Source organism: Schistocerca cancellata, chromosome 3 (assembly GCF_023864275.1).
Source record: "Schistocerca cancellata isolate TAMUIC-IGC-003103 chromosome 3, iqSchCanc2.1, whole genome shotgun sequence".
In the NCBI taxonomy this organism is placed as follows: Eukaryota; Metazoa; Arthropoda; class Insecta; order Orthoptera; family Acrididae; genus Schistocerca; species Schistocerca cancellata.
In genome coordinates, this window is record NC_064628.1 from 701463332 (window position 1) to 701489138 (window position 25807).

The 25807-nt window shown below is 40.5% G+C and overlaps 1 protein-coding gene across 1 annotated transcript in view; it reads left to right on the top strand.

Annotated features, from left to right (window-relative positions):
* The first annotated feature begins 1068 nt into the window (after positions 1-1068).
* The window catches only part of LOC126175696 (guanine nucleotide-binding protein subunit alpha homolog), a 69194-nt gene continuing 44455 nt past the window's right edge, over positions 1069-25807 (top strand). The window contains exon 1 of the mRNA XM_049922632.1: positions 1069-1548. Coding sequence (XP_049778589.1) covers positions 1069-1548 — 480 coding nt within the window. The remainder of the gene's footprint in view (positions 1549-25807) is intronic.

Sequence of the window (25807 nt, forward strand, 5' to 3'; positions counted from 1 at the left end):
ATTCCAGTGAGGTATTAATTTAACCTGCGATATAGTTTGATCAGTCCTGGCACGAAGCTGCGCAACAGAAGACTGAAATGTAATTGAATGATTAAACGAAAATTTTGACCAGTAATCTGCTCTACTCTCCTTCCCCACCACCAGCCAATAGCTTACCATACTTATTGCTAATCCATCGGGAGTAAAATTAATTGCGGTTATTTCATTTGAAAATTTGTGTTCCTGTAGCAGGAATATTTTATCCAAAGACAGAAGTTCAGCAGTACTGGTAACAAGAGTTTAAGTATTACTCACTGTATCCAAGTGAAAAACCTTGCTCATGCCCTGCGTAAATACACAGCTACATCAACATTATTATTATTATTATTTCTAGCTAAAAGATTAATCTTTTATTGTATGCTGCATAAAAAGAGCTCATACGAAGATAATCATTTTTCGTAATGCGGTTGACGCGAAGGATATTTTTTTACGTGTTGTCGTCATGATTCCTTTATGAGAATTTGTTTCTCGTAACTGGAGGTAACTAATAATAAGTTTTTGTCGTACCATAACAGCAATATCGTGAATTTATCGACTTACGTTTTGAAATGTTCAGCCAAATTCTTCCCATTGTTATAGGAAATTATTTCATAAGGAGAAATAATCCCCATTCTGTTAGTGTTTCAGCTGTCACAATTACAACTTTACGCTCATCTAAAAGTCGGAATTTATCATAGTTGCGAATGGTAAAGATGAAACATGAATACCATTTTCGAACAATAAAATAAGCGTAAATACCATGTCAGTTTGCCGTGTGGGGATGATGTTCCATAGAAAGCGTTGTGTTTTAATTCTTTTATGTCTATTATAATTATCTAACATATAGGCTTCGATTATTTTCATTCACGTTGAAGTCTGGCCGTCAGCGCTTTCGTTGTTAAGTGAAATTATTATAATTTCACCACAACAATTCGCTATTCATTGACACTAGGCGTTTGGCGTCCAATGGTACGTCGGTCTTGTGACGTCATGAAGCTAAACAGTTTCTGTGAATGCTGGGTGATCTGTTGAGTAACAGTGTTAGGCAAGATGGCGGCCGGTGTGCGGTCGTGTGCTTGCTGTCTGCAGTTTAAATTCAGTCCTGAAGAAATAGAACAGCGACACAAGAGCCAAGAAATCGACAGACTTATTGAAAAAGACAAGCAGACGTTCCGACGGCAAGTGAAGCTGCTGCTGTTAGGTGCTGGTGAAAGTGGGAAGTCAACTTTTCTTAAACAAATGCGGATCATCCATGGGGTAAAGTTCGAACCTGAACTTATTAAAGAATATCAACAAGTGATATATCTTAACATTGTGAAAGGTATGAAAGTTTTAGTTGATGCGAGAGACAAATTACAAATTCCATGGGAGAAGCCAGAAAACAGTGAAAGTGGAAAACACGTCTTGAGTTTCGAAAACAGCATGATTCTAGATGCTAGATTGTTTTTACAGTACGCATCGTCCCTAAATAACTTGTGGAAGGACGCTGGAATAAGGCATGCCTACGATAGAAGAAGCGAATTCCAGCTTGTAAGTATATCGTATTTTAATTATTATTACTTTTTTTATTTGGTAACTGCGTGTTTTAATCGTCCCAGTAGTGAGAGCTTGTTAACCCAGGAGATTTTTCCATTGTTTACATTATAATAAAGTCATGGCATTGGGTGATTGTGAAGTGGAAGTAATGACTGGTAGGAGCTAATGCCAGCGTAATGTTTGTGCAGTTGTGTGACAAGTACTTTGTACCCGTAGACACAAATATTAAAGTGTACTTACAATATTTCTCATATCTTTACCTGGATTACTAGCTTAGGCCTATCAGTAAATTCAATTTTATGTCCACTTTGATAATGAATGAGGAACAAAATCTAGCTTGTTAAAGTTCATTTAACATTTTTTTCCCATTGTACTGCCTGTAAGTGGGTGTGGCATTGGTATTTGTACTCACTTTTCCTTACTCCTTTTAAAAAAAGAACTTAGTGTCTTTGAATACTTCATGAAGAATAGAAATGCTTGTGTGTGCATTTCAGTTATGGTACTGAGAATGATCAATCTATTATTTAATTTGTATTATAGCAATGATTATGTGTATCATCATCAAAGTAATTCTTCATACACGTGCTGACTAGAGAAGCGAGAGGGACTTGATAATTTTGATAATTAAGAGATTTTTACATTGTAATGTAACCGTCATTGAGAAGGCTTGTTGTAACCTTCCATTGCCTTGTATGTAATTTGGACAGTAATTTATGACCAACAAATTGCCACCTATCCCTAGATGCAAAATTGGTCTTTATATTAATAGAGGCGTTTCTTGAAGTTCGGTGTAATCTGTACTTTAGTCTCTCTCACCCTCCTTGTTTTCAACAAACATATAATATGAAATAAAATGAGTGACATATGACTCACTGATATCCTGTGTAAAAATTGTAACCATGTATGTGCTAATGATACTTAAATGGTCATTACCATTAGTGGAAGAAAACTAGAGAAATATGTTAGAGGATACAGCTTGTGAAACCTCTTTGTGATTAATGTTTTTGGATTTGCATGTTCTGTAGAAAATAAGCCTACAGTTGGATGAGAGGATAATCACTATAAGAGGCTTATTGTGTACGACTGGTTAGTTAACATAGAACATAATAGAGCCTCAGAATAGTATGTTGTTGAAGGTGATGTTGTAAGGCATCAGTTGTACATGTAACTTTGTGACAAGGTCGATTCAAGAATGGTATCCAATCCTTTTTTATGAGTGTCTGAGAAGATTGCTATTTTTATATGCGTAGACATGCTCCATGGAATGACAAAATGACTCTCCTATACGTTGGTTCTGTTGCATTTCTAACTTGCATTCAGTAATAAATTCCATCTGGCATATAGCGTGGAAGACTCTCAATTCTTGTGTTCATCTAAGTGTGTTCTGTGCAAATAACCTGTGCCCTTCAGTTGTTGTTCATAAAATTGCCTCATTTTCTTGAACATCATATTCTCTATTACTTTATTGTTGATATCTGTATTAGGCATAGGCCACATTATATCAAGACAGTGTAAGTAGAACCCTGACAGCCCTCACCACTGTTGCCAGCTTTTAACTGCAGTGTTAATGGCTGTATGCGAAAACAGCAGCTGTCTACAGAGTTTTGACAACACTGAGGTGTTGACATAGAGATGATTACAAAATTGTGTAATGTTTTTGGTTGTGGTAGGCCCTTGAAGCTGCCACGCCCAGCCCGCCAATGGAACTATAGGTCTATTCCATGGTAACATGACTGAGATTGTTGCTATAGCAGTCTTGTACTTAAGGTGCTAGCTTTATGAAAGATGAAGTTCCATTGAGAATGGAATAAGAATAAGGATTATCTGAAAAATGTTATTTTCTGAGAAAAGTAGCTATCAGTCTCAGGATGGCAGAAGAAAATTTGTTTGCTGGGGAATCCTTCATGAACTGCATGACAAACAGTTTCACCACACTGCTGTTCATGCCCGTTTGGAGAATATGTGGATGGTGCGAACTAAATAGACAAGCTCTGAAGTACACAACCCAAAAACATTGGGCTACTGTAAATTATCTTGCTGTTGGTGGGCAACCAAAACCTCCTATTTGATATTCTATCTGTGAGATAGTAGGCCTATGTAGATGTTAGTTTTAGAAATTTTTCTGGCATAGAAAAGTTAAAATATGTTTTAAAACTCCCTGATTATTTATCATGCCCTCTGGAAGTAATTTTCTCATTTTGTTCCTCATAAAAGAAGCGTAAACTTTCACAAGAATTCCGTGTCCTTAATAGAGGAGAAGAATGGGCATTCAGCATTGTATAACACGTGCGACCTGCAGCACCTCGGTGAGGGCATATCCTTGTGCTGACACTATCGTGTAGCTGAGCTTTTATTTCTTCCATTGCACTTGGAGTAAATGAACCCTTAGAAACTTTAGCAGGTTTTTTTCTCCACGGGAGAAATCAAATACCAACACCTATAAGAACAACACACATTGTCACCACATACCATGTATTCAGATTTGTTGTTGAATATTTCCTGCCACAGACAGTATACTTCTTATAATTAATAAGAAATATTTGCAATATGAACCATTATTTTGCATATATTGAATGCTGGGGCACTCGTGCTGAATCTTTTGACTGACTCCAAAGTTGCAGCTATTATACAAACTATGGAACTGCCAAAAAGTAAAAATTCAGTTAAGTAACATATATCATTCTTTCCTGTGCCCCTTTCAACCAGTAAGCTGAGAGGAGGTTCTTGTAATAGATTTCTTGTTTTGTTTACACTACTTTGGGTCAGTATTTAATGCACTAAAAGCCTTTAGGATTTCTGTGTGAAGCCAAATGTGAGGAGTAATTATTTAAGGAAATGGCCAATTAATAAATTATAGCATTTGGGTTGTCAATGTGTTTAGTAACTGCTTGCTGGAATTGTCTCAGAAGATTGATGTAGAGAATTTAATGGATAAAGTAGTAAAATAGACAAACATACACACAGTCTGGCAGCCAAAGACAGTGGTTCTCTCTCTCTCTCTCTCTCTGCGGGCGCTAAAGACTACCTTGTTGAGCACCCATAACACCATATCCATCCATCTCTCTCTCTCTGTCTGTGTGTCTGTCTGTGTGTGTGTGTGTGTGTGTGTGTGTGTGTCAGAAGGCTTTCCGGCTAAAAGCTTACATGTTTATTATTCTTTCTGTTGTGCCTGTCTGTGGCTCTCCATCTCTGCAATATGGTGAGTAACAATCTGACCTTTTCATAATATTGTTGTGTAACCATAACCTAGTAATTCGTGACATACTCGAGAATAATTTTTTAAAAAAAAGGTGAAATATTTACAACAGCAGCGAAGAAGAGAATGGTTTCTATTTCGGCTCTAGAAATTCATTGCCTCGCCCCCTCATTGATTATGTGGTAGTATTATCCCAAGAGCCGGCCGGGGTGGCCGAGCGGTTCTAGGCGCTTCAGTCTGGAACCGCGCAACCGCTACGGTCGCAGGTTCGAATCCTGCCTCGGGCATGGATGTGTGTGTTGTCCTTAGGTTAGTTAGGTTTAAGTAGTTCTAAGTTCTAGGGGACTGATGACCTCAGATGTTAAGTCCCATAGTGCTCAGAGCCATTTTTTTTATTATCCCAAGCTGATGTGTTGCCAACCTGTGAGCAGTAGAAAATCTGAAATGGCTGCTGGCTCTGTACTAGACTTGAGACATCCTATTCGTCTCACCTAAGTGATATATTCAGTCACATATGCAAAACCAGAAAAGAAGAGAATCAAAGCACATTAGATGTGGTCCTGTAGAAGGATGTTGGAAGTTAGGCAGATTGATATAAGAAATGTGGGGCTTATCTACAGAATCGGCGGGCCCGCATCTCGTGGTCGTGCGGTAGCGTTCTCGCTTCCCACGCCCGGGTTCCCGGGTTCGATTCCCGGCGGGGTCAGGGATTTTCTCTGCCTCGTGATGGCTGGGTGTTGTGTGCTGTCCTTAGGTTAGTTAGGTTTAAGTAGTTCTGAGTTCTAGGGGACTGATGACCATAGATGTTAAGTCCCATAGTGCTCAGAGCCATTTGAACCATTTGAACAGAATCGGCGGGGAAGAAATTGACGTGAAGAGGAGGCATGTGTTAGGACATCAGGGAATAACTTCCATTGTGCTAGAGGGGGCTGTAGAGGGAAAACACTGTAGAGGTCGATTGAGATTGTAATATATTCAACTAATAATTGAAAACATGGGATGGAAAGGCTAATGTGAGAGCTTGGCAAATGAGAAGTCGCAGTAGCCCACTTGGCAAAAGACTGATGACCCAGAAAAAGAAAGAATTCAATATCATGGGGGATATTTCCAGACAATACCATTGTCACTCTTTCACAAGAAATAAAGTAAGACAGCCATTAATTGTTACTGACCCGTCCCATTGCCTACCTCTCTCTGATTTACAGGAAACCGTAACATATCTCTCTCAAAAATAAAGATGTTCGGTCTTTATTTGAATTTGAAAAGCATTTCTGTACATAATGTGTTTCTTAAATCAAATTATACAAAATTTTGGCAGCTAGTGTTTCCTGTGAATTGTCATAATCTTTTGATTGTTCAGTTTACAATACCCTGCTACTCAAATATCACGGTATTAAATATCTTACTGGTTGCTGGTTTCCATCCCATCTAACTAAAAGCATGCAGTGTGTCGCATTAAGAAATTCAGGGGGTGTACACAATGAAATAGCATCTTCAGAATCGGGAATAAGAAGTAAAAAGTGTGCTACAGACATTTTGTCGCAGTCATTCTTGTTGTATGTAAATGAGCTATCATCAAATGTCTAAGAACAGGAATAGTTTTATTTTTTGATTGTGCAAGTATTATAATGGAACACAATGAAGAGACTTTAATACTTGAAAGTGAATAAATTTTGTTGGAAATTCATAGCTGACTCAATGGACTGTCACTGAAAGACAAGGAATTCTGTACTGCACAAGCCAAAAACTAATTGGGAATAATCCACAAGCATAAATAAATAAGTAAATGAAAAACAGTAGTCGAAATTTATGCCTGAAGTGTTGATGTCGTTAAGAACCTGGAGTAGAAGTCCCATGTTCCAGATCCTCTTAAACATCAAAGCTGTGCAACTTTTGCATTACAGATAATATCAGTTTTTGGAGATGGAAATGTCAAAAAATTAACTAAAATGTACTTTTCATTCGCTGTTGGCTTCAGGCATAATATTATGGTGTAACTTGCCATTGAGGAACACAGCATTTCTTTCACAGAAGTATAGAATGAGAACAGTGTTTAGTATAACTCTGTGTAGATTTTAGAGAAGTGTTCCCAAGTTTAAATATATATGTTGTAACATGTTGGTGAACCAGACTGGTTGGTATGTTGGTGAGCCAGACTGGTTGGTATGGATCCAAAACACTTGAACAGTACTCAAGAATGGGTCACATTAGTATCTTATATGCTGTCTCCTTTACAGATGAACCACACTTTCCTAAAATTCTCCTGGTGAACCAAAGTCAACCATTCGTTTTCCCTACTACAGTCCCTACTTGCTCATTCCATTTCACATTGCTTTGCAACATTACTCATAGATATTTTATCGATGTGACGGTGCCAAGCCGTACACTACAAATACTGTATTTGAACATTATGGGTTGGTTTCTTCTACTTATCTGCATTAATTACATTTTTCTACATTTAGAGGTGGCTGCCATTCACCACACCAACTAGAAATTTTATCAGTTGTCCTGTATCCTTGTACAGTCACTCAACAATGACATCTTGCCATACACAACAGCATCATTGGCAAACAGCTGGAGACTGCTGCTTTTCCTTTCTGCCAGATCATTTATGTATATAGAAAATAACAGCGGTCCTATATCACACTTCCCTGGGGCACTCCTGATGATACCTCTGTCTCTGATGAACGCTCACCCACCAGACTCCCAAGTTGTTATCCCCCCATGGGGCTCACCACTCTTTGGTATGTGCTTGGCTTAAATGGGGCCACAGCCTTTGCAGCACTACTTTCCTTTCCGTGCTGCGTGTGAATCCTCCTGCTATACTTTTCCTCCCTCCCATGGGGACCGAGTCGTATGCCTCCTTCGGCAAACTGAAGTTCTTGGTAAAACTGTGTATGGATTTGCCCTGCCACCTATCATTCTTTCCCTGTCCGTCCTCTTCTTACCCTTCCTTCGCTTTGGCATTTTAAGTCTCTCTCTCTCTTTTTCCACTGTGCTTTCCTGAAGGCTGGCCTATACATTTGACACGCAAAAGGTGACTGGGTAAAGCGTAATTTCCAACCCCAGGTCAACAAGTAGGGTTTGTATGTACCCCCTGGTAAAGCCAAGCCCAGGGAGGGTTGATTGCTTGAGGTGGTACCTTCCCCTATGCCGATTGGTCCTTCTGTCTGGAGTCTGAGAGGTGTGATCTGAGTTGTGGTGAATCACCTAAGGCGGGTGAGCCTCCCTAAGGAGGGCCGCCAGCAGGAAGGAGCGCACCATTTGAGACGCTGGCAAGCATGGGGATTTTTCTGCAAAGAGTTCCTCATCTCAGAAACATGAATGGGTTGAGATGAAAGAATTGATGCCTCTCATGGCTGCACCCTGTAATTTGGGGTATCATGCACATAAGATGGTCACAATTTCATGATGGTTTCCATTTGTTAATTCAGAAGGCTGTAGAGGCCCTTGCCGGTCCTGTGAAGTTCTACTCTTGGTTGCATAATGGGACCTTGCTTCTGGAGACAGGTAGAGCTTCTTCACGCACAGAAACTGGTTAATGCAACGCTTCTACACAGCTATCCTTTTAGAGGTAGACTGTGCTCTGAATTTCTCCCCTGGTGTCATATACACTCAGCTGCTTGATAGCCTAACCGAGGCTTAAATAACAGCCTATCTCGCTGTCAAGGTAGTGGTTGAATTCACCATGTCATGAAAAGAGTTGATAAAGAATTAGTGCCAACCCGCACCCTATTCCACACATTTGACCATAAGTGGTACTTCAGTCAAAAATTACAGCTGTCTATGCAGCGGTTAATGTCAGACTATATATCCTGAACCTCACAAGTTGCTATAAATGTCAGCGCTACAACCACACCTGTGAGTCTTATGAAAATGCAGCATTTTTGTTTCTGTGACTATCCAATCTGCCTCAAGGAGAGGCATTCAGAAGATCCAGGTGAAGTTACAAAGGTTCCTACTCACATTGCTCAGAAAATTTTGACTACCACAATCTTTGTACACTACCCTCTGGCAGTTACAGTACAGTTCTTGCTACACCTTGACCTAAGGTGACATGGCTATGCAGATGTGTGACATTGTTATCTGTCTTGGTTGCGGAATTGTCCAGCTCAATAGCCACACCCTCATCTTCACCTGCTCCAGGTGCACACTGTACCAATAAACCTTCGCCTGAACTAGTGAAATTACATGCCTCACAAACAGAAGTGAGGAAATCCAAAGAGGAGTACTCCCGCAATGACTTTCTGCTTACATCTAGCCAGCTAACGTCTGGGTCTGCGCCTGACAGATGCCAAGGCTCTAAGAAGTTGAACAAAGGTAGACAATCTTCCCCTTCTCCACCTCAGCATTCTTCTTCAGCTGTGTCACGACCCAATACCCTCACCTGGCCGATCTGTTTTGCGTGGGTACTTTGCCAACAGCCAGTTCGTTGGCCAACCGAAGGCAAGTACCGACATCTCTGCGGAACTGATGGACCAGGATCCTCCAACCTCTGAACCTGGTTGTTCTGCATGTTCGAATTCTGGCACTTGGAAGCCACTGCTGTGATTGTTCCCTTTTTTCATCCATCTCCTGTCTATCATCGGATATGGTTATTCTCCAATAGAACATTCATGGCATCAGATCCAATAGGATTGAATTACAGCTCCTCTTGTGATCATACTGCCATACTGTCCAGTTGTTTTGTCTCCAGGAAACAAAATTACGTCCTCACAATAGCTTTCATCTCCTACGCTTAACTTCAGTCAGTTTTGGTCACACCCCTAAGGTGAGGATGATGTCTATAGTCACACGATTTCCTTGCACACCCAGCTTCAAACTGTTGCTCTCCCTCTTTCCCTTCTCAGTATCACCTTCTCTCTTTGCAACATCTAATCACCCTCGTCTTCCTCTATCTCCAGGGCAGACTTTTTGCAACTTACTGCACAACTTCCGCCTTCTTTGTTGCTGCTCAGCGACTTCAATGCCAACCATCCCTTTGGAGCTCTCCACACCCGTCTCAGAGGCTCTCTCTTAGTGGATATCTTCATCCAACTCAATGAACATGGGCACCCATGTTTCTCTCTGACTCCAAACTCTTTTTCCCACTTAGACCTTTGATCTGTACTGCTCAGCTTGTTTGTCATCTCTAATGGTCTGTTCTCTTTGACACACACTCAAGCGACCAATTCCCCTGTGTCATTCATTTGCTATCGCCTATCCCATCTGTGTTTTCAATCAACTGGCAATTCTCCTAAGCTTACTGGCAGCTCTGTTCCTCACAGGCCTTGTTTGATCAACATTCCTGCATTGATGACCAGGTAGAATACCTTACAAACGCTATCCCTACTGCTGCAGAATCTTCCATACCTCGTTCCTCTTCCTCACAGGTGGATTGATATATGTCACAACACAATATGCATGCGGAGATGAGCTGTCCACGTTTATAAACGCCATCCCAAAATGGCGAACTGTATCCGTTGTACACAGTCATGTGCGCAGTGTCAACACCTTTTTAAGGGATGGCAAAAACCTAGTTGGCTTCCTTTCCAAAGCCCTTTTAACAGTTTTACACCCTCTTCTGCTGTTTGGGGTAATCTCCATTGGCGTCTAGGAACAGTGATTCATTCCCTGCTTCCTAGTTTGATCAAAGCAAACAATGTCATTGTAGACCATCTTGATACCTCTAACACTTTGGTTTGATATTTTGCAAACATTTCAAAAATGTCCACTACCAAATGAAATGGGCAGCGGTGGCAAGTATGATATCTTTCTCCTCCCAGAATCATGAATTTTACAATACTGCTTTTTCCATGAGGGAGCTTCAACATGCACTTTCTTTGTCCCAGCCATCTGCACCAGGACCGGATGACATTCACATTCTGATGTTGCAACATCTATTTCCTGAGGGCCTATGCTTTCTGCTCCATAGTTATAACAACATTTCGGCAGGTGGCATATTTCCCAGTCTCTGGCATGAGGCCATTGTCATACCCATAGCTACACCCATTTTCTGTCACCAGTAGCATATGCAAGGTGATAGAATATATGATTAATGGTGGGCTGGTGTGATGACTTGAGTCTTGGAATCTCCCCCCTAATGCCCAATGTGGATTCCACAGGCATCACTCTGCAGTTGATCATCACCTTGTCAACTCATATTACGAACATTGTTTCTGTGAAAGTGCCAAACTGTGGCCATGTTTTTTGATTTGGAGAAGGTGTATAGCACCCGCTGGAGGATGGGTGTCCTCCGTATTATGTACGAGTGGGGCTTCCAGGGTCGCCTCCCCCTTTTTTTCTGGGAATTTTTAAAAGACTGCGTTTTTAAGGTACATGTGGGCGGCTCTGTCGGACACTTTTACTCAAGAGAATATGGTGCCTCAGGGTTCTGTGCTCAGCAGCATCTCATTTGCCATAGCCATTAACTCTGTTATGGATTGTCTCCCATCAGGTATCTCAGGCTCTCTTTTTGTTGATGACTTTGCGATCTATTGCAGCTCTCATTTAAACTGTGTACTTGAGCAGTGCCTTGGATCATGTTTACTCGTGGAGCTTTTCTGCTGACAAGACTATTTGTATGAACTTATGGTGGTGGTGGGAATTTCTTCCCCCATCCTTACATCTCGGCCCATTCCTTCTTTTGTTCGTTGACACATCGAAATTTTTGGGACTCGCGTTTGATAGGAACCTCTGGTAGTCTTCCCACGTTTCATACCTGCCAGCTCGTTGTACTTGCTCCCTCAGTGTTTTATGTGGTGCCATGTGCGGAGTGGATCGACCATCCTCCTCCATTTAAACCAGTCTCTCATCTATTTGAAACCGGATTATGGATTTTTAGCCACTGGTGCCTCCTATACTAGGCCTATAGTCTGTGTCATGTAGGAAGGCAGCCCAAATTTCAGCTGTTCTGTGCATTCCCCTCCACTAGCCACTGGCAGCCAATAATATTCATTCTCTTCCTGAGCAGCTAGCAGTCAGTTACAGCCAGACAGTGAGATTGTCGCTCCTACATTCTGCACTGTTGCCGTACTTTGCGACAAATGAATTATTCATTCAATGGTCAGTTTTTTTAGCAGTATAGCTGTGGATGTGTATCTGTAAATATTTAAATGTGATTAAAAAAAGTCAGGTGATGGCAATAAATGTCAAGTGCTTCACAAGCAGGTGAGTGGGGTTATTTACCGCATTTATAACCATTTCAAACGTGAATTTGAAAGCAGGTCTCCTACTATTGACATTTGAAGACACAAGAATGGACTCCAGAACCGTTTGTTGTTGGCAAGAGAATTACAAATGAAAGTGTCAGAGATATAGGAACCGTAGAAAAAGTTGGTTTCGTGTCATCTGGAAAGCGACGAAATTGCAAGGAACCTGTAACACAAATGGATGGTTTCAACAACGTTGTTTTCAAGTGCTACATGTGAATGATGAACGATAAACATCACAAAAATGTGTTAACAGTTATGCAGGAGAAAATCGGCTTCAGTGGTAAGCGCTTCGTCAGTGTAAAGTATTTTAAAAGACATTGATTCCATATATCTTAAGAAGATACGAAGATAGTTTTTAGTTCAAAGAATTGACTTAGGTGCAGCACGAACTACATCCCAAATAAAGATTCATGATACACGAAGAGGAGGTAGTTCAACAGTGTATTACCTTGATGAAACATGAAACAGCAAGAGTCATTCCGAGATGATCTGCTAGAAAATTAGTGCTGGTACTAGCGGTTTTAAAGTACTCATAGGAATAGGTTCTCGAATAATTATTCTGCATGCTGACTCTTCTTCTGGTTTTGTTTCTGAAGATAAACTGGTATTTATATGTATGATAAACAGCAGTGACTACCATTCGGAAATGAACACTGTCAGTTTCATGGCATGCTTCACAATTCTTGTTGTACCTTGCTTCTAAGTCAGTCATTGCCAGTCATAATTCAAATGCTACAGAGAAAACACCAAGTACAAACATCAGAAAAGTGGATATTTTTCCCTGGCTTAGAAATAAAAATATTAAGCACAGTATAAACCAGACTTGTGCTGATCTCCTGCAGCTCATTAATTTATACAAGTCATGTGACAGAACGTACAAACTTGACTTCCTTGCATGTGAATGGGTCTCACAGTTTTGTGTTTACCCATGAGTCACTGTCATTGTAGCCCGATGGAATTAATTTGGGTGAAGGGTTAATTAAGGCTATGTGGGAGATAAAAACAGAACATTAAAGATAATGTACACTGAATCGCTTAGTGCATTAGGCAATAGACAACATCCCACCTGTAGCATGGGTACAGTCTGTGCGACATGCTGAAAAGCTTCAGAAAGAAGAATTTGACTGGGAAGTGATGATGGATATAAGCCTTGAACCTATCATCGTAAATTTACGATCAGATTGTTCAGAAACACTCAAATAGAAGTGGTGGTGGTATTATGATGTAGACTTTGGAACAAATTAATAATATTTCTTAGTTTTAAGGACTATTTGTTTAAAAAATGTGTTTGTCAACATATCAGTTGCATACATAATAATGAGAACTTCCTAGCCTTGTGATTATAACTTTGTATCCTTTGAATTATGCAGACTATAATGTGCAACATATCATCCAAGGAGAAGTTAAGCTTCTCCCACCATGTTATATGCTGTAATAACATGCGAGAATGCGGCTGGATAAATTCATCAGAAGTCTGATACTTCCACATGCAAACCTCTGTCATTTTCAAGGCACGAACGGGATAAGGCCCTAAAATGTTACTTGTTGAGATATCAGAGGTTTTCGATGTTATCAGTCAGCATTCCATGGAGTTATTTGCAGATGATGGTTAATTGTTTGCTTGTTAAATGGTTTATAAATGCAGTCTGTCATTATAATGTCAAACGAGTTAGCTTACACTCATAATGCCTGTTAACAGCGAATAATATGACGCCTTACTGACCACTTGTTGCGGTAGTCTGTTACATGAGTCTTTTCTACCACTAATTCTTTTTTATGCACAGTGATTACACTTAACTATAGTCAAAACACACACACGAGAGAGAGAGAGAGAGAGATAGAAATTGTACTTCATGTCTTCACAAAGCTGTGTCAGCTGTTCTCGTCTCCCAACGCCACACAGAGTACATCCGTGGTGCCGGTGGATGCAACGTCTTCAAGACGTGAATTAATATTTCTCTCATGACAATTGATATAATTTGTTTTTAATATTTACTGTTCCCCTCATAGATTTGAACGTATAATATGATGTACCGTAGGCAAATGAGCCTGACTGTTGTCCACAGCAGTGCAGTTCGGCAATGTGGACTTTACCTGCTCTCTGCTGCTCCGCTTGCACGGTCCTCATCCTTGCTTGCTTCCTTAATGCTCTGGCTCTAGGTGAAGAAGCGCCATCCTAAGTGACGCGGGCTATAGTCCCGTTGAGAGTCTTCATGCTGTGGCTGCTGACTTAATATTGCCATACCTGTGGGATATTCTCCTCAGTCGTTATACGAGCCATCTGTCTTCTATGCCTGGTCATCCATCCTATGCTTGCATTTTTGATGATTCCCTTGACCACCAGTATGGGCTGTGCCTGTCATGTGTTGCCTCCAGGAGTTCCTGGCTTCGTGCCAAAGTATGTGTTCACTTCGGACTTCATTTGCTTCCTATGGACACTCCTACTGGCCTGGTGTATCGTAGCAAGTTTCTTGCACTTAGCAAGCGGCTTGGGGACACTGTCTATGTTTACACCGACCAACCGTGGTGTTGGGTGTGCTTCTGTGCTTACCGATAATCCTTTTCACTATTGGTTTCTTGACCACTGCTCGATTTTTATTGTGGAGCTCTACACCCTTTATCTGGCCACCCAGTACATCCGACGACATGGCCTTCTGAATTGTGTCATGTGCTCAGATTTTCTCAGAGCCTTCGTGCGCCGTACCCAGTCCACTCTTTTTTTACTGTGGATCCAAGAATGTCTCCACTCACCTACTCACTGTGTGGGGAGCCAACGTGATGTTCCTGTGGGTTCCTAGTCACGTCAGCTTTCCAGGGAACGAAGCTGCTGATGCTGCTGCAAAGGCTGCAGCTCTCCTCCCTCGGCCTGCTAGGCATTCTGTTCCCTTGGATGATCTCCTTGTTGCTGTCTGTCGACATGTAGTATTGATTTGGAGTGCACAATGGTCTTCTCTCCAGAGGAACACACTCCGGGACATTAAACCTTTCCCAGTAGCATGACCAACTTTCTCTCAGCATTCATGTCACAAGAAAATCATTTTAGCTCAGCTGTGTATAGGACACTGTTGTTTTAGTCACCACCATTTATTAAGTGATGAACTTGCCCCACTCTGTACCTACTGCTCTCAACCCTTGAGGGTGCACCACTTTCTGATGTGGTGCCCATTTTTTTAACTGTTTACGTCTATGTTTGCTGTCTACTTTGTCAATTGTTTTAGCAGATGACACACATTCTGTAGTCGCATCTTAATTTTTATTTTCTGCAGTGGCATGACACACTGACTCGAGTATAGATGTGATTGTACATTTTGTGGAGCATCATTAACTGAATAGGTAGTTGGCATTGGAATAAAAATGGGAGGCTTATGAGCATTACCAAGCTGGTGTATGATCATCAGCTTTCCAAGTGTGTTTGGCATACCTGTATGACACAATATTTTGGAAAATTGACTTCGTGCCATCCGCAAGTGTTCCTAATGGCAGAATATCTTTTTGTGTGTTCTATGTTACACATGTGCACCCACCAGCTGTTGAGGTCAGGCCTTTGGCAACTGGGTGTGGCTTAGTTGACAAGGTGGAGCAGGAAGTGAAGCATCAGAGCACAAGTTATAACGATCAATCAGTGGGTCACTGCCATGTTCAGGGAACAGCTGTAGCAGAGGCAGCATGTTTTCATGACAGTTGGTGCGATGTGAACAAAGCTACTAATTCACAGGTGTTTTGCTTGGAGCAACTTCAGAATTCACTTAGCAGTAACTGATGGTGTTCTGGTGTAACATCAAGTGCTGGCACATCGGCCTGGAATGTTACAGCAGAGAGGGCTGTAAGACGATGTCAGCCATAGTACACTGATTAGGACAACACCAAGACAGGGGCGGAGAGAATATAAGCGCCACGGCTGGAGTGGATGACGAGCCATCATTCAAACGCTATAGCAATGACTTATGAACTGTTTTGTTTTGCTTGCATTGAAATTGTATGTACCAAAGGACATTGATTATTTACATGTCACCATTTGCTTGCGGCACATCTTTGTCAATACGCAAAGTTAAGTATTGTCAATTTAACTTACTGTAATAAATTCCATTAATATAATTTTCTAGAATTGTTGTCTAGTAGTCCGAGAAAACAGCTTCCCAGGCACCCTATAGTAGATGAGTGGGCAGGATACTACGGATGTCCTTGTAAATAAGGGAGATCTCCGATTCCTTTAGGATGTAATCCCAGAATGTATTGGCATGTCAGAACACTGTGGTCCAGTCATTATTCATGCTACGTCCCGTGGAGAAGTAGTGCGCAGTAACAGAACACCTGGCCTGTACACTAGAGGTGCACAACACACGTGGGTTCTCAGAATTTTAGTAGTAAATGTTTACAGGGGGAGATGTGAAAAGAGTCTTGAAGCTAGCCTTATATCACATATTATCATGAATACTTGAACATTTCATTATATTTGCATACTACATATGACACTGGAAAATTTTAAAAAGATATAATTCAGTGGATTCCCCGTTTCTAAATGTAATTAAGAGGTTTGCCATTAAACATTATTAAGAAATGTTGGTTGGCTGTGCTAGCAGTATATGGATTTTAATGTTAGTACAGAATGGAATTATTTGAATTAACCTCTGGCAAATCACACTGCTTGAATTGTAGTTGCAGTTAAATGTTTCGCATCATGACCTAGACTTTAGCATTCCGTAGAAAGCCAAATTTTAACGCCAAGTGATTTATTTAAATATTACAAAGAAAATGTGTGGTATCTAATTTATTTTGTTTAAAAAGAAGAAAAAGCCAAAGTTGATCATAGGATCAATGCTACTTTGTGTCAGTTGATGAAACAAGACTTCGATTTGACAGTGTTTCAAATGATGGAGTATCATTTGTGATCAGTATTGATTAGAATGGTAAAGTAATTATATAGACATTACACCCAGCCAGTATACCACTTGTGTTTATGAGAGATAGTGGATTTGAAGTGTTTCTGCAGTTTCATAGGAGCCTAAGTTATGTTTATTTCATGTGTCACTGTGGAGCTGTTCAGTCCTTCTCCTGGGCCACTGGAGATAGATGCTTGCCTTTTCTTTGCCACAATGCAAGTTTGGCGGACCACATCACCCTGGCTGCATTTCACCCCCTCAAAAGATACCTGTTACTTATTTGATAGCAGACTGAGTGGACCTGGCACTGTTTTGGAGGGACTGGAGCAAGGAAGTGTTCCCATCCCTATCAGAGATTGAACTCGGGACCTCCAGGACCAGAGTCCAATGCTTTAGCTGCTAGACCACTACCACATACCTCACCAAAACTGAAAATTGTTAAGGTGCAAGTATCTTTCTAGATTTTTTCACGTGACACGGATCAGCCCTATTTTATATGTGCAGTATGTACGAGGGGTGCCCGCAAAATAAGTTCCCAATTTTTTTTTTCACAGTGTAAAACATGTTTATTTCATGAATGCGTACATTTTTGGAAAGTGCAGACTTTAACCTATTTTCCTACATAGTCGCCACTGAGGTCAATACATTTTTACATGCGGTGTATGAACTTTTGAATGCCCGAGTCGAAAAAAGAAGCTGCCGCCAAGCCGCACAGATACCTGAGAACCACTTCTTCCAGCTCTTCTCTGTCGTCGAAATGCGTTCCACCCAGGTGTTTCTTCATGTTGGGGAAGAGATGGTAGTCACGTGGGGGCTAAGTCCGGGCTGTAGGATGGGTGTTTCACAATACCCCATCAAAATTTTGCGATGTGCTCGTTGTTGGCTGTAGCGGTGTTCGGTCGAGCATTATCCTGATGCAAACGCACCCTCTTGGACAGCATACCCCTCCTCTTGTTTTGAATTGCACGGCACAATTTTTGCAGTGTCTCCCAGTACCCGGCAGTGCTGACTGTTGTACCTGTGGGCAAGAACTCGCACAACAATACCACCTTCCTGTTCCAAAACACTGTTGGCATCACTTTGCCGACACTTTACGTTTGTTTGAATTTTCGGGATCTCGGCGACTGTAGGTGCTTCCATTGTTTGGACTGTTCTTTGGTTTCGGGTGTGCGGTAGTACACCCAAGTTCCATCTCCAGTGACGATGGAGTCGAGGTATTCCTCGCCATGAGTTCCATGATCTTGAAGTAGTTCTTGGACCTCTTCAGCACGTTGATGTTTCTGGTCTTCAGTCAGCATCCTTGGCACCCACTTCGCGCAAACCTTAGCGTACCCTAGGTGCTCCGTCAAAATCTTGTCAATAGAGGTTTTGCTGATATCAGGGATCATTTCGTAGAGCTCATGAACCATCACTCTTTGATCTGAGAGCACTGCTGCCTCCACTTTTGCAATTGTTTCATTGGAAAAAGATGGCCGTCCAGAACGCTCCTCATCATGAATGTCAGTACGCCTGTTCTTGAACTCTCTGCACCATTTGCGCACGTGTTGTATGCTCATACACTTGTCTCCATAGATTTCGCATAGCTGAGAGTGGATTTCTGCCAGCGAAATGTTTTTTGCAGACAGGAAACAGATCACCGAACGCAGCTGACACCTGGCAGGCGAAGCGAGGGGGAGATCCATCACATACGGCTGCCAAGCCAAGACTGAGCTCCGCAGGCAGCTCGCTAGGCAGGAGATTTGGAGTGGGGGAACCAAGATACACTACAGAATCGTGGGATCCACCGTAACAGCGCATTTCGGGACTGTAGTGCCATGGGAACCTCATTTTATGGACAACCCTTGTACTTGTTTTCCAAGTTCAAAAGTACACAGCAAATATCATGAGAAGCGGCCACCACACAAGAAGAACCACTTGCCTGGCGCCTCTCAGTTCCAAACAGCATCCTCCAAATGGGGCTCACTTGTGCTGCCACTTCCATCAGAACTTTGTATTCATCAGCCGATAGTGTTGTTAGCCACCAAAGACAGAGCTGAGATTGAGGGATTACTATGGTTCCTCCTAGTGCTGCTGGAGTGGATATCATTCTGCCTACATGCATAGACACATACATAGCCAGCAAGCTCAGTGCAATTTTTGCAGTTAAATTACAGAGCTCAGTTCCATGAGTTGCATTCTGAAGACTACATCCCAACTTAGTGTTTATTTATGGAGAACTAGATGCAGTCGACCTAGAGTGTGCACAATGACAGTCAGTCATATTGACTGTTTCATAGACTGCAAGAGACTGGAAAATTATTTGTATTTCTTTTATTATATACACAGCATCAAGTGCCATGAGTCACACAATTACCAGAAGTAAAGTAAAGTTTTTATCATAATTCTAAATAAATATTATTGATTATTTCTTATTGTTCCACCACATTTCTGTTCTAGTGCCGACCTGTAAGCAAATGTGTCATTAGCGATAGTACTAGTGTACATCCTGCCACCCATTTTAATGAACTAAAAAATAAACAAGTTTTTTGCTACTGTACTTGTTTGGTCTGAATTAATAGTAACATTCTATTACAGCATCATAACAGTACTCAAATACTGAATAATTCAATATCAACTGAGTTGGACTGTTTCTAAAATTAATGAGAGGTACTTTAAAAAGTATAAAGTTGATGTTTGTAGTAGTTTTAATGTCACAATTTTGTATTTATTGCACATTTTAGATTTTTACTAAGTATTTAATTTTATAGCATCTTTTAATCTTTGTCCACTTCTAAGAAATAGAAGCTTTTGAAGATTAGTAGAGGTATATTTTTATGAGCATTTTCTTCTGAAGTGTGAAATGTAAGTTGGTTTATTTTTTCATGTTATTTGAAGTCTGAGCATAGTGTCTAATAATCACAACATTACATGCTTGTAATGCACTGTATGAATGGATACATTTACCTCCTAGAAGTAGTTACACTGGTTTGTGAGCACATCCTGCACCTTTTTCTGCTTGCCGCAGCCTTCGACATGTAACTGTGTCACTTGCACAAACTCTTCTGAATAGCACGGGAGCACAAATTTTGCGCAGGCCTGGCCTTAAATATCTGGGATAGAAGGTGATATTTTGCTGGTTTTGCAGGCATGTGAGAATTTCGGGCAACTAACTGGCATTTGCTACAGGATTTGCCCAATACCTCCTGTTGTGCAGCAATTTATTTTTTAGGCTTAAGTTTATGCCTTTTTGTGAGGAGAATCTGCTAAAACTGAGGAACAACAAACTGGTTGGTAAAAGCTATCTGTGGTGTAGCTATAATGTCACAATGTTCATAACACTTCTGTATTATACATTTCTCTTGGACATAAAGATTCCTTCTGTAATGAGAGGACTCTGCAGTATGCAGCTACAACACATACCAGTCAGTATGCGTCGTATTGGAAGAGTGCATCATATATTTTAAGCAACTGAGTGAGGCAGCTCAGTGGTTAGCACAGTGTTGTCGCATTTGAGAGGGCGACAGTTCACCCCTCGTCTGGCCGTCCTGAATTGGGTTTTCCATGTTTTCCCTAAATCGCTCCAGGCAGATGTTAGGATCTGTGTGTCTGTTGTTGTTGTTGTGGTTGTGGTCTTCAGTCCTGAGACTGGTTTGATGCAGCTCTCCATGCTACTCTATTCTGTGCAAGCTTCTTCATCTCCCTGTACCTACTGCAGCCTACATCCTTCTGAATCTACTTGGTGTGTTCCTCTCTTGGTCTCCCTCTACGATTTTTACCCTCCATGCTGCCCTCCAGTACTAAATTGGTGATCCCTTGATGCCTCTGAACATGTCCTACAAACCGATCCCTTCTTCTAGTCAAGTTGTGCCACAAACTTCTCTTCTCCCCATTCCTATTCAATACTTCCTCATTAGTTATGTGATCTACCCATCGAATCTTCAGCATTCTTCTGTAGCACCACATTTCGAAAGCTTCTATTCTCTTCTTGTCCAAACTATTTATCGTCCATGTTTCACTTCCATACATGGCCACACTCCATACAAATACTCTCAGAAACGACTTCCTGACACTTACATCAATACTTGATGTTAACAAATTTCTGTTCTTCAGAAACGCTTTCCTTGGCATTGCCAGTCTACATTTTATATCCTCTCTACTTCGACCATCATGAGTTATTTTGCTCCCCAAATAGCAAAACTCCTTTACTACTTTAAGTGTCTCAGTTCCTAATCTTATTCCCTCAGCATCACACGACTTAATTTGACTACATTCCATTATCCTCGTTTTGCTTTTGTTGATGTTCATCTTATACCCTCCTTTCAAGACACTGTCCATTCCGTTCAGCTGCTCTTCAAAGTCATTTGCTGTCTCTGATAGAATTACAATGTCATCAGCGAATCTCAAAGTTTATATTTCTTCTCCATGGATTTTAATTCCTATTCCAAATTTTTCTTTTGTTTCCTTCACTGCTTGCTCAATATACAAATTGGATAGCATCGGGGAGAGGCTACAACCCTGTCTCACTCCTTTCCCAACCACTGCTTCCCTTTCATGCCCCTCGACTCTTATAACTGCCCTCTGCTTTCTGTACAAAGTGTAAATAGCCTTTTGCTCCCTGTATTTTACCCCTGCCACCTTCAAAATTTGAAAGAGAGTATTCCAGTCAACATTATCAAAAGCTTTCTCTAAGTCTATAAATGCTAGAAACGTAGGTTTGCCTTTCCTTAATCTGTCTCCTAAGATAAGTCATAGTGTCAGTATTGCCTCACGTGTTCCAACATTTCTACGGAATCCAAACTGATCTTCCCTGAGGTCAACTTCTACCAGTTTTTCCATTCGTCTGTAAAGAATTCGCGTCAGTATTTTGCAGCTGTGACTTATTAAACTGATGGTTTGGTAATTTTCACATCTGTCAACACCTGCTTTCTTTGGGATTGTAATTTATTATATTCTTCTTGGTCTCATACATCTTGCTCACCAGATGGTAGAGTTTTGTTAGGACTGGCTCTCCCAAGGCTGTCAGTAGTTCTAATGGAATGTTGTCTACTCCCAGGGCCTTGTTTCGACTTAGGTCTTTCAGTGCTCTGTCAAACTCTTCACGCAGTATCATATCTCCCATTTTATCTTCATCTACCTCCTTTCCATTTCCATAATATTGTCCTCAAGAACATCGCCCTGTATAGACCGTCTATATACTCCTTCCACATGACTATAGAGATGACAAAAAGTACAAATTTTCATATGGTCATGATGCATACATTGCTTTTTGCAAAAAGAATAATATTAAGAAGATTTTTCTGTGAGTGCATTGCAAAAGAAATTGTTCTAGAGATGCTAGGAAGATGAATCAGAAGTCATTGTAAAGCCTTTGTTTAAGTTTTAGTCTGGCATAACACATCTAGTGAATCCAGCAGTGCTTCACAATTGCTAAATATGTGTGGGAATTGGGTATAAGAGGTCTGTTAGAAAAGTGTCTGGCCTTTGACTGGCAGGTGGGACAGGCTTACCTGGAGCGTTGGGCACCTAATCACCCTTAAAGTAGTTCCCTTGGGACACCGGCACTCCATACATATCTCCCAGCAGCACTGCCATTGTTGGAAGCAAAATAAGAAAGTCTATTTCAGAATGGAGTTTAGCTTGGCTGTTGTTGCTGCTGCGTAATGCCCTCTCTTGTCTAAAATCACATTCCTTCCAGTGGCCTCTTGAGTTTGGGGAACAAGCAGAAGTCGCAGGGAGCCATATCAGGAGAGTAAGAAGCCTGTTGAAGCACAGGCATTTGCTTTTTGCCAAAAAAAGTCTGAATCAAGTGCGAGAAATGTGCTGGATCATTGTCGTGATGGAGGCGCCAATTTCCTGTTGACTGCAAGTTCAGTCTCTTGTTCTGCACAGCATCACATAAGTGACAGGAGGATATCCCTGTACTTCTCCTTGGTGATTGTTTGACCCTGTGGTGCGTACTATTTGTGCACCACACTGCAGGAGTCAAAGGAAGCAGTCAGCAAAAATTTGGCATTCTTGTGCACTTGACGGGCCTTCTTTGGTGTTGGTGATAAGGAATGCTTCCATTGTGATGACTGGAATTTGGTTTCTGGGCTGTACCCTTACACCCAGGCCTCGTCGCCAATGATTATGATGTTCACAAAGTCAGCGTCACTGTTTGTGGAGACTAGAATGTCCTGAGAAACTTCTACGTGAAGTTGTGTTTGCTCCATCAATTTGCTGACACTCTCCTCACGGCCAAATCTTTGATCACAGTGAAATGTGCCAAAAAAGTGCTAATGCCCACCTCTTTCACAATTTTCTGATAGTCACACGATGGTCTCATAGCGTCACAGTGCTCACTTTGGCAATGACCTTGTCATTTTGGCATGTGGACGGCTGACCAAAGCATGTCTCACTATCCACCAATGTGCAGCCATCATTAAACCTATTGAACGTCTCCTTAATCTGTTCAATGCCCATAGCATCATTACCAAAAGCCATCTGAACCTTCCACCTGGCTGTCACCCAGTTTCCTGTAAAATTTGGTGCAGTAGTGCTGCTCCAGTTGTTCCATCATTTCTTTTACAATAAACCGACGTGAGCACTACATACTACCTGACCCAACTGTTTGACCCAACTGTTGCTTACCAGCAGCAGATTCTATCAACAGGCAGGAAAAAATTCATGCATGTACATGAAGGTAGATTCAAATCCATCAGGTGGTAACAAAAAAAAAAAAGGTCCCATGATTCTTTATCAGGCGTCGTATGTCCTAACTGTGGTCTCCCGGGGAACTGTCAGAATGCAAATTTCAGCTCCTTGTAGCAGCTTCGCCCACTTTAATTGTATCACTTGAAACTATAATAAATCATATATAATATGAATGAAACAAAGTCCTGTGATTTTGGTTTTTCTTGTATTTAAGATTTTCCTTAATTATTTACAAATAACAAAACTACAAAAGTTCAGGATATACACTTTTCACTTTTTTACTATGTATGGTGGGAATATGAACTTATTTTCTAAACTACTAGTGAAAGTATAAATAAAATTGACCATGGTAAGAGCACTCTTTTTGTAAGTAAATCCAGATGTATTTGCCTGTTGACCTTTTGATAAACACAGATACAAGTTTCCTAATATATAGTTTCTCTGTTGAAACTTCCTGCAAGAAGAAAACAAAACTGCACATTTTTCACAGACCAGCATTTTCTTTCTCACAGTCAGTTTTAATAGAAAACCTGCAAATTGTTGATTAAAGAAATATATAGCACTTGTTTGTTCAAATGTATGTTAGAGTATTGTGTAAAAATGTGAAGTAAATCAGTCAGGTACATTGCAAGATCTTTGGAAACAATGTTTCCCCCTTATATATTAGATAATGCTATAACGTTTGGTTGAGTTCAAGGAAATCTGAAAAATCCCTTGTGGAAAGCATAAAAACATCCCTTTTATTTTTAAGTATGTCTTAAATTTTAAGACTGAAAAAGAATGGCTTTTTGAGATGTAAAGTTAAGAACGTCATATTACATACTTCAGAACTAAAACTTTTTTGTATCAAATCGTGTAGTTACTACTTTCCTCAAAAACTGAACTGTGGTAGTAAGCTTATTGAGAAATGGGTTACATGTTTATTATAGTAATAATTTCATGTGACTCAGTAGCCTGATGCAAATCTTTCAATTGGACACTACTTCAGTGACTTGCATGTCCGTAAGCTACTTTAACTGGTGAGAGGGACTTACAGTTTAATGGGGAGCAGATAATACACCACCCATGCAAATTATTAGTAATTTATTAAAACTTGAACATGGTAAATACTTAACTTTAGAAACAATTAGTGTTCATACAGATGACATGAAATTGATGCTGTCACTGACACTTATTAATATTTAGCACTTAATTACAGAATGATAATTTCATATCAGAGTACAATAGTCTTTAACTGATAATAAGCTCAGAATAACTTTTCTATTCACATATAGTCAGATCTACGATGGCGAGACTGGCGTACTAAATTGATTGCGGATTACATAGTGATAGGGCCGAGCGGCACTTTGCTCGGGCATAAATAACTTCCACTTTTGGCAGTGTCAGCATAAGGAAACATTTAGGGGCGTGTCTATGCCAACTTCTCTGATTTGTTACTGTGTCTTGCAGGAATTGTCTTTACTTATGGTGCCATCATGAGGTACAAACTTTTGCATGAGACCTCATTTTAGACACCCACCACACAAAGTGCCAGTTGATTCTGACAAATCTTAATATCACTGAGAGGTGAATTCTAGGTTAAAGACAGACTGTAAAATCTTTGGTCTGTCCAGGATTCAATCCTGTGATCTTTGCTTCCAGACACATGCTTTAGTGCTAGATAATCCTTGAGTTTAAACCTGATAAAATATTAAGCAATAAAAGTTACCTGAAACAGAATCACGTGTGTAATAATCATTTTTAACGAACACCATTTTCTTTTTTAGAAAAGTTTTAAGCAATATTTTTCTGAAATGGAGAATAACAATAAATAAAGAAGGTACACAAGGAAATCAAAAGTACTCACTTGAGCTATAAGTGAAGTCTTACAAATAAGTCATTATATTGTATCTAATCAACTGTCATTGTAGAGATTCTTGATGTTAACATACAGAGTTCAACCCTTCTCATGTTACAGTCAAGTAATGCTTCTAAGATTTCGTTGTTTAGGTAAGGATTAAAAAAACTGCATAGACATCTTAGGACGAATGACACTAAACTTTAATTTTGTAGAATTATTGTCCATTTCAAGATTTTACGCAATGTACCACCAACTGGCATAATTTGCTTAAGATAGTTGTAACAAATCCATTTTCAGTCATGACCGAACCATCTAAGAAAGCATGTTGTTTAAAATTGGTTTGTGTGCTTGATTTACCGTTCAAGACTTAATTGCAACCTGAAAAATCAGTCACTGGAATGAGAGAGCGCGTTGTGAGCCCGTGGGATTATTTTTGAATTACTGAATTGTGATAGTAGCCCTGTTTCATTTT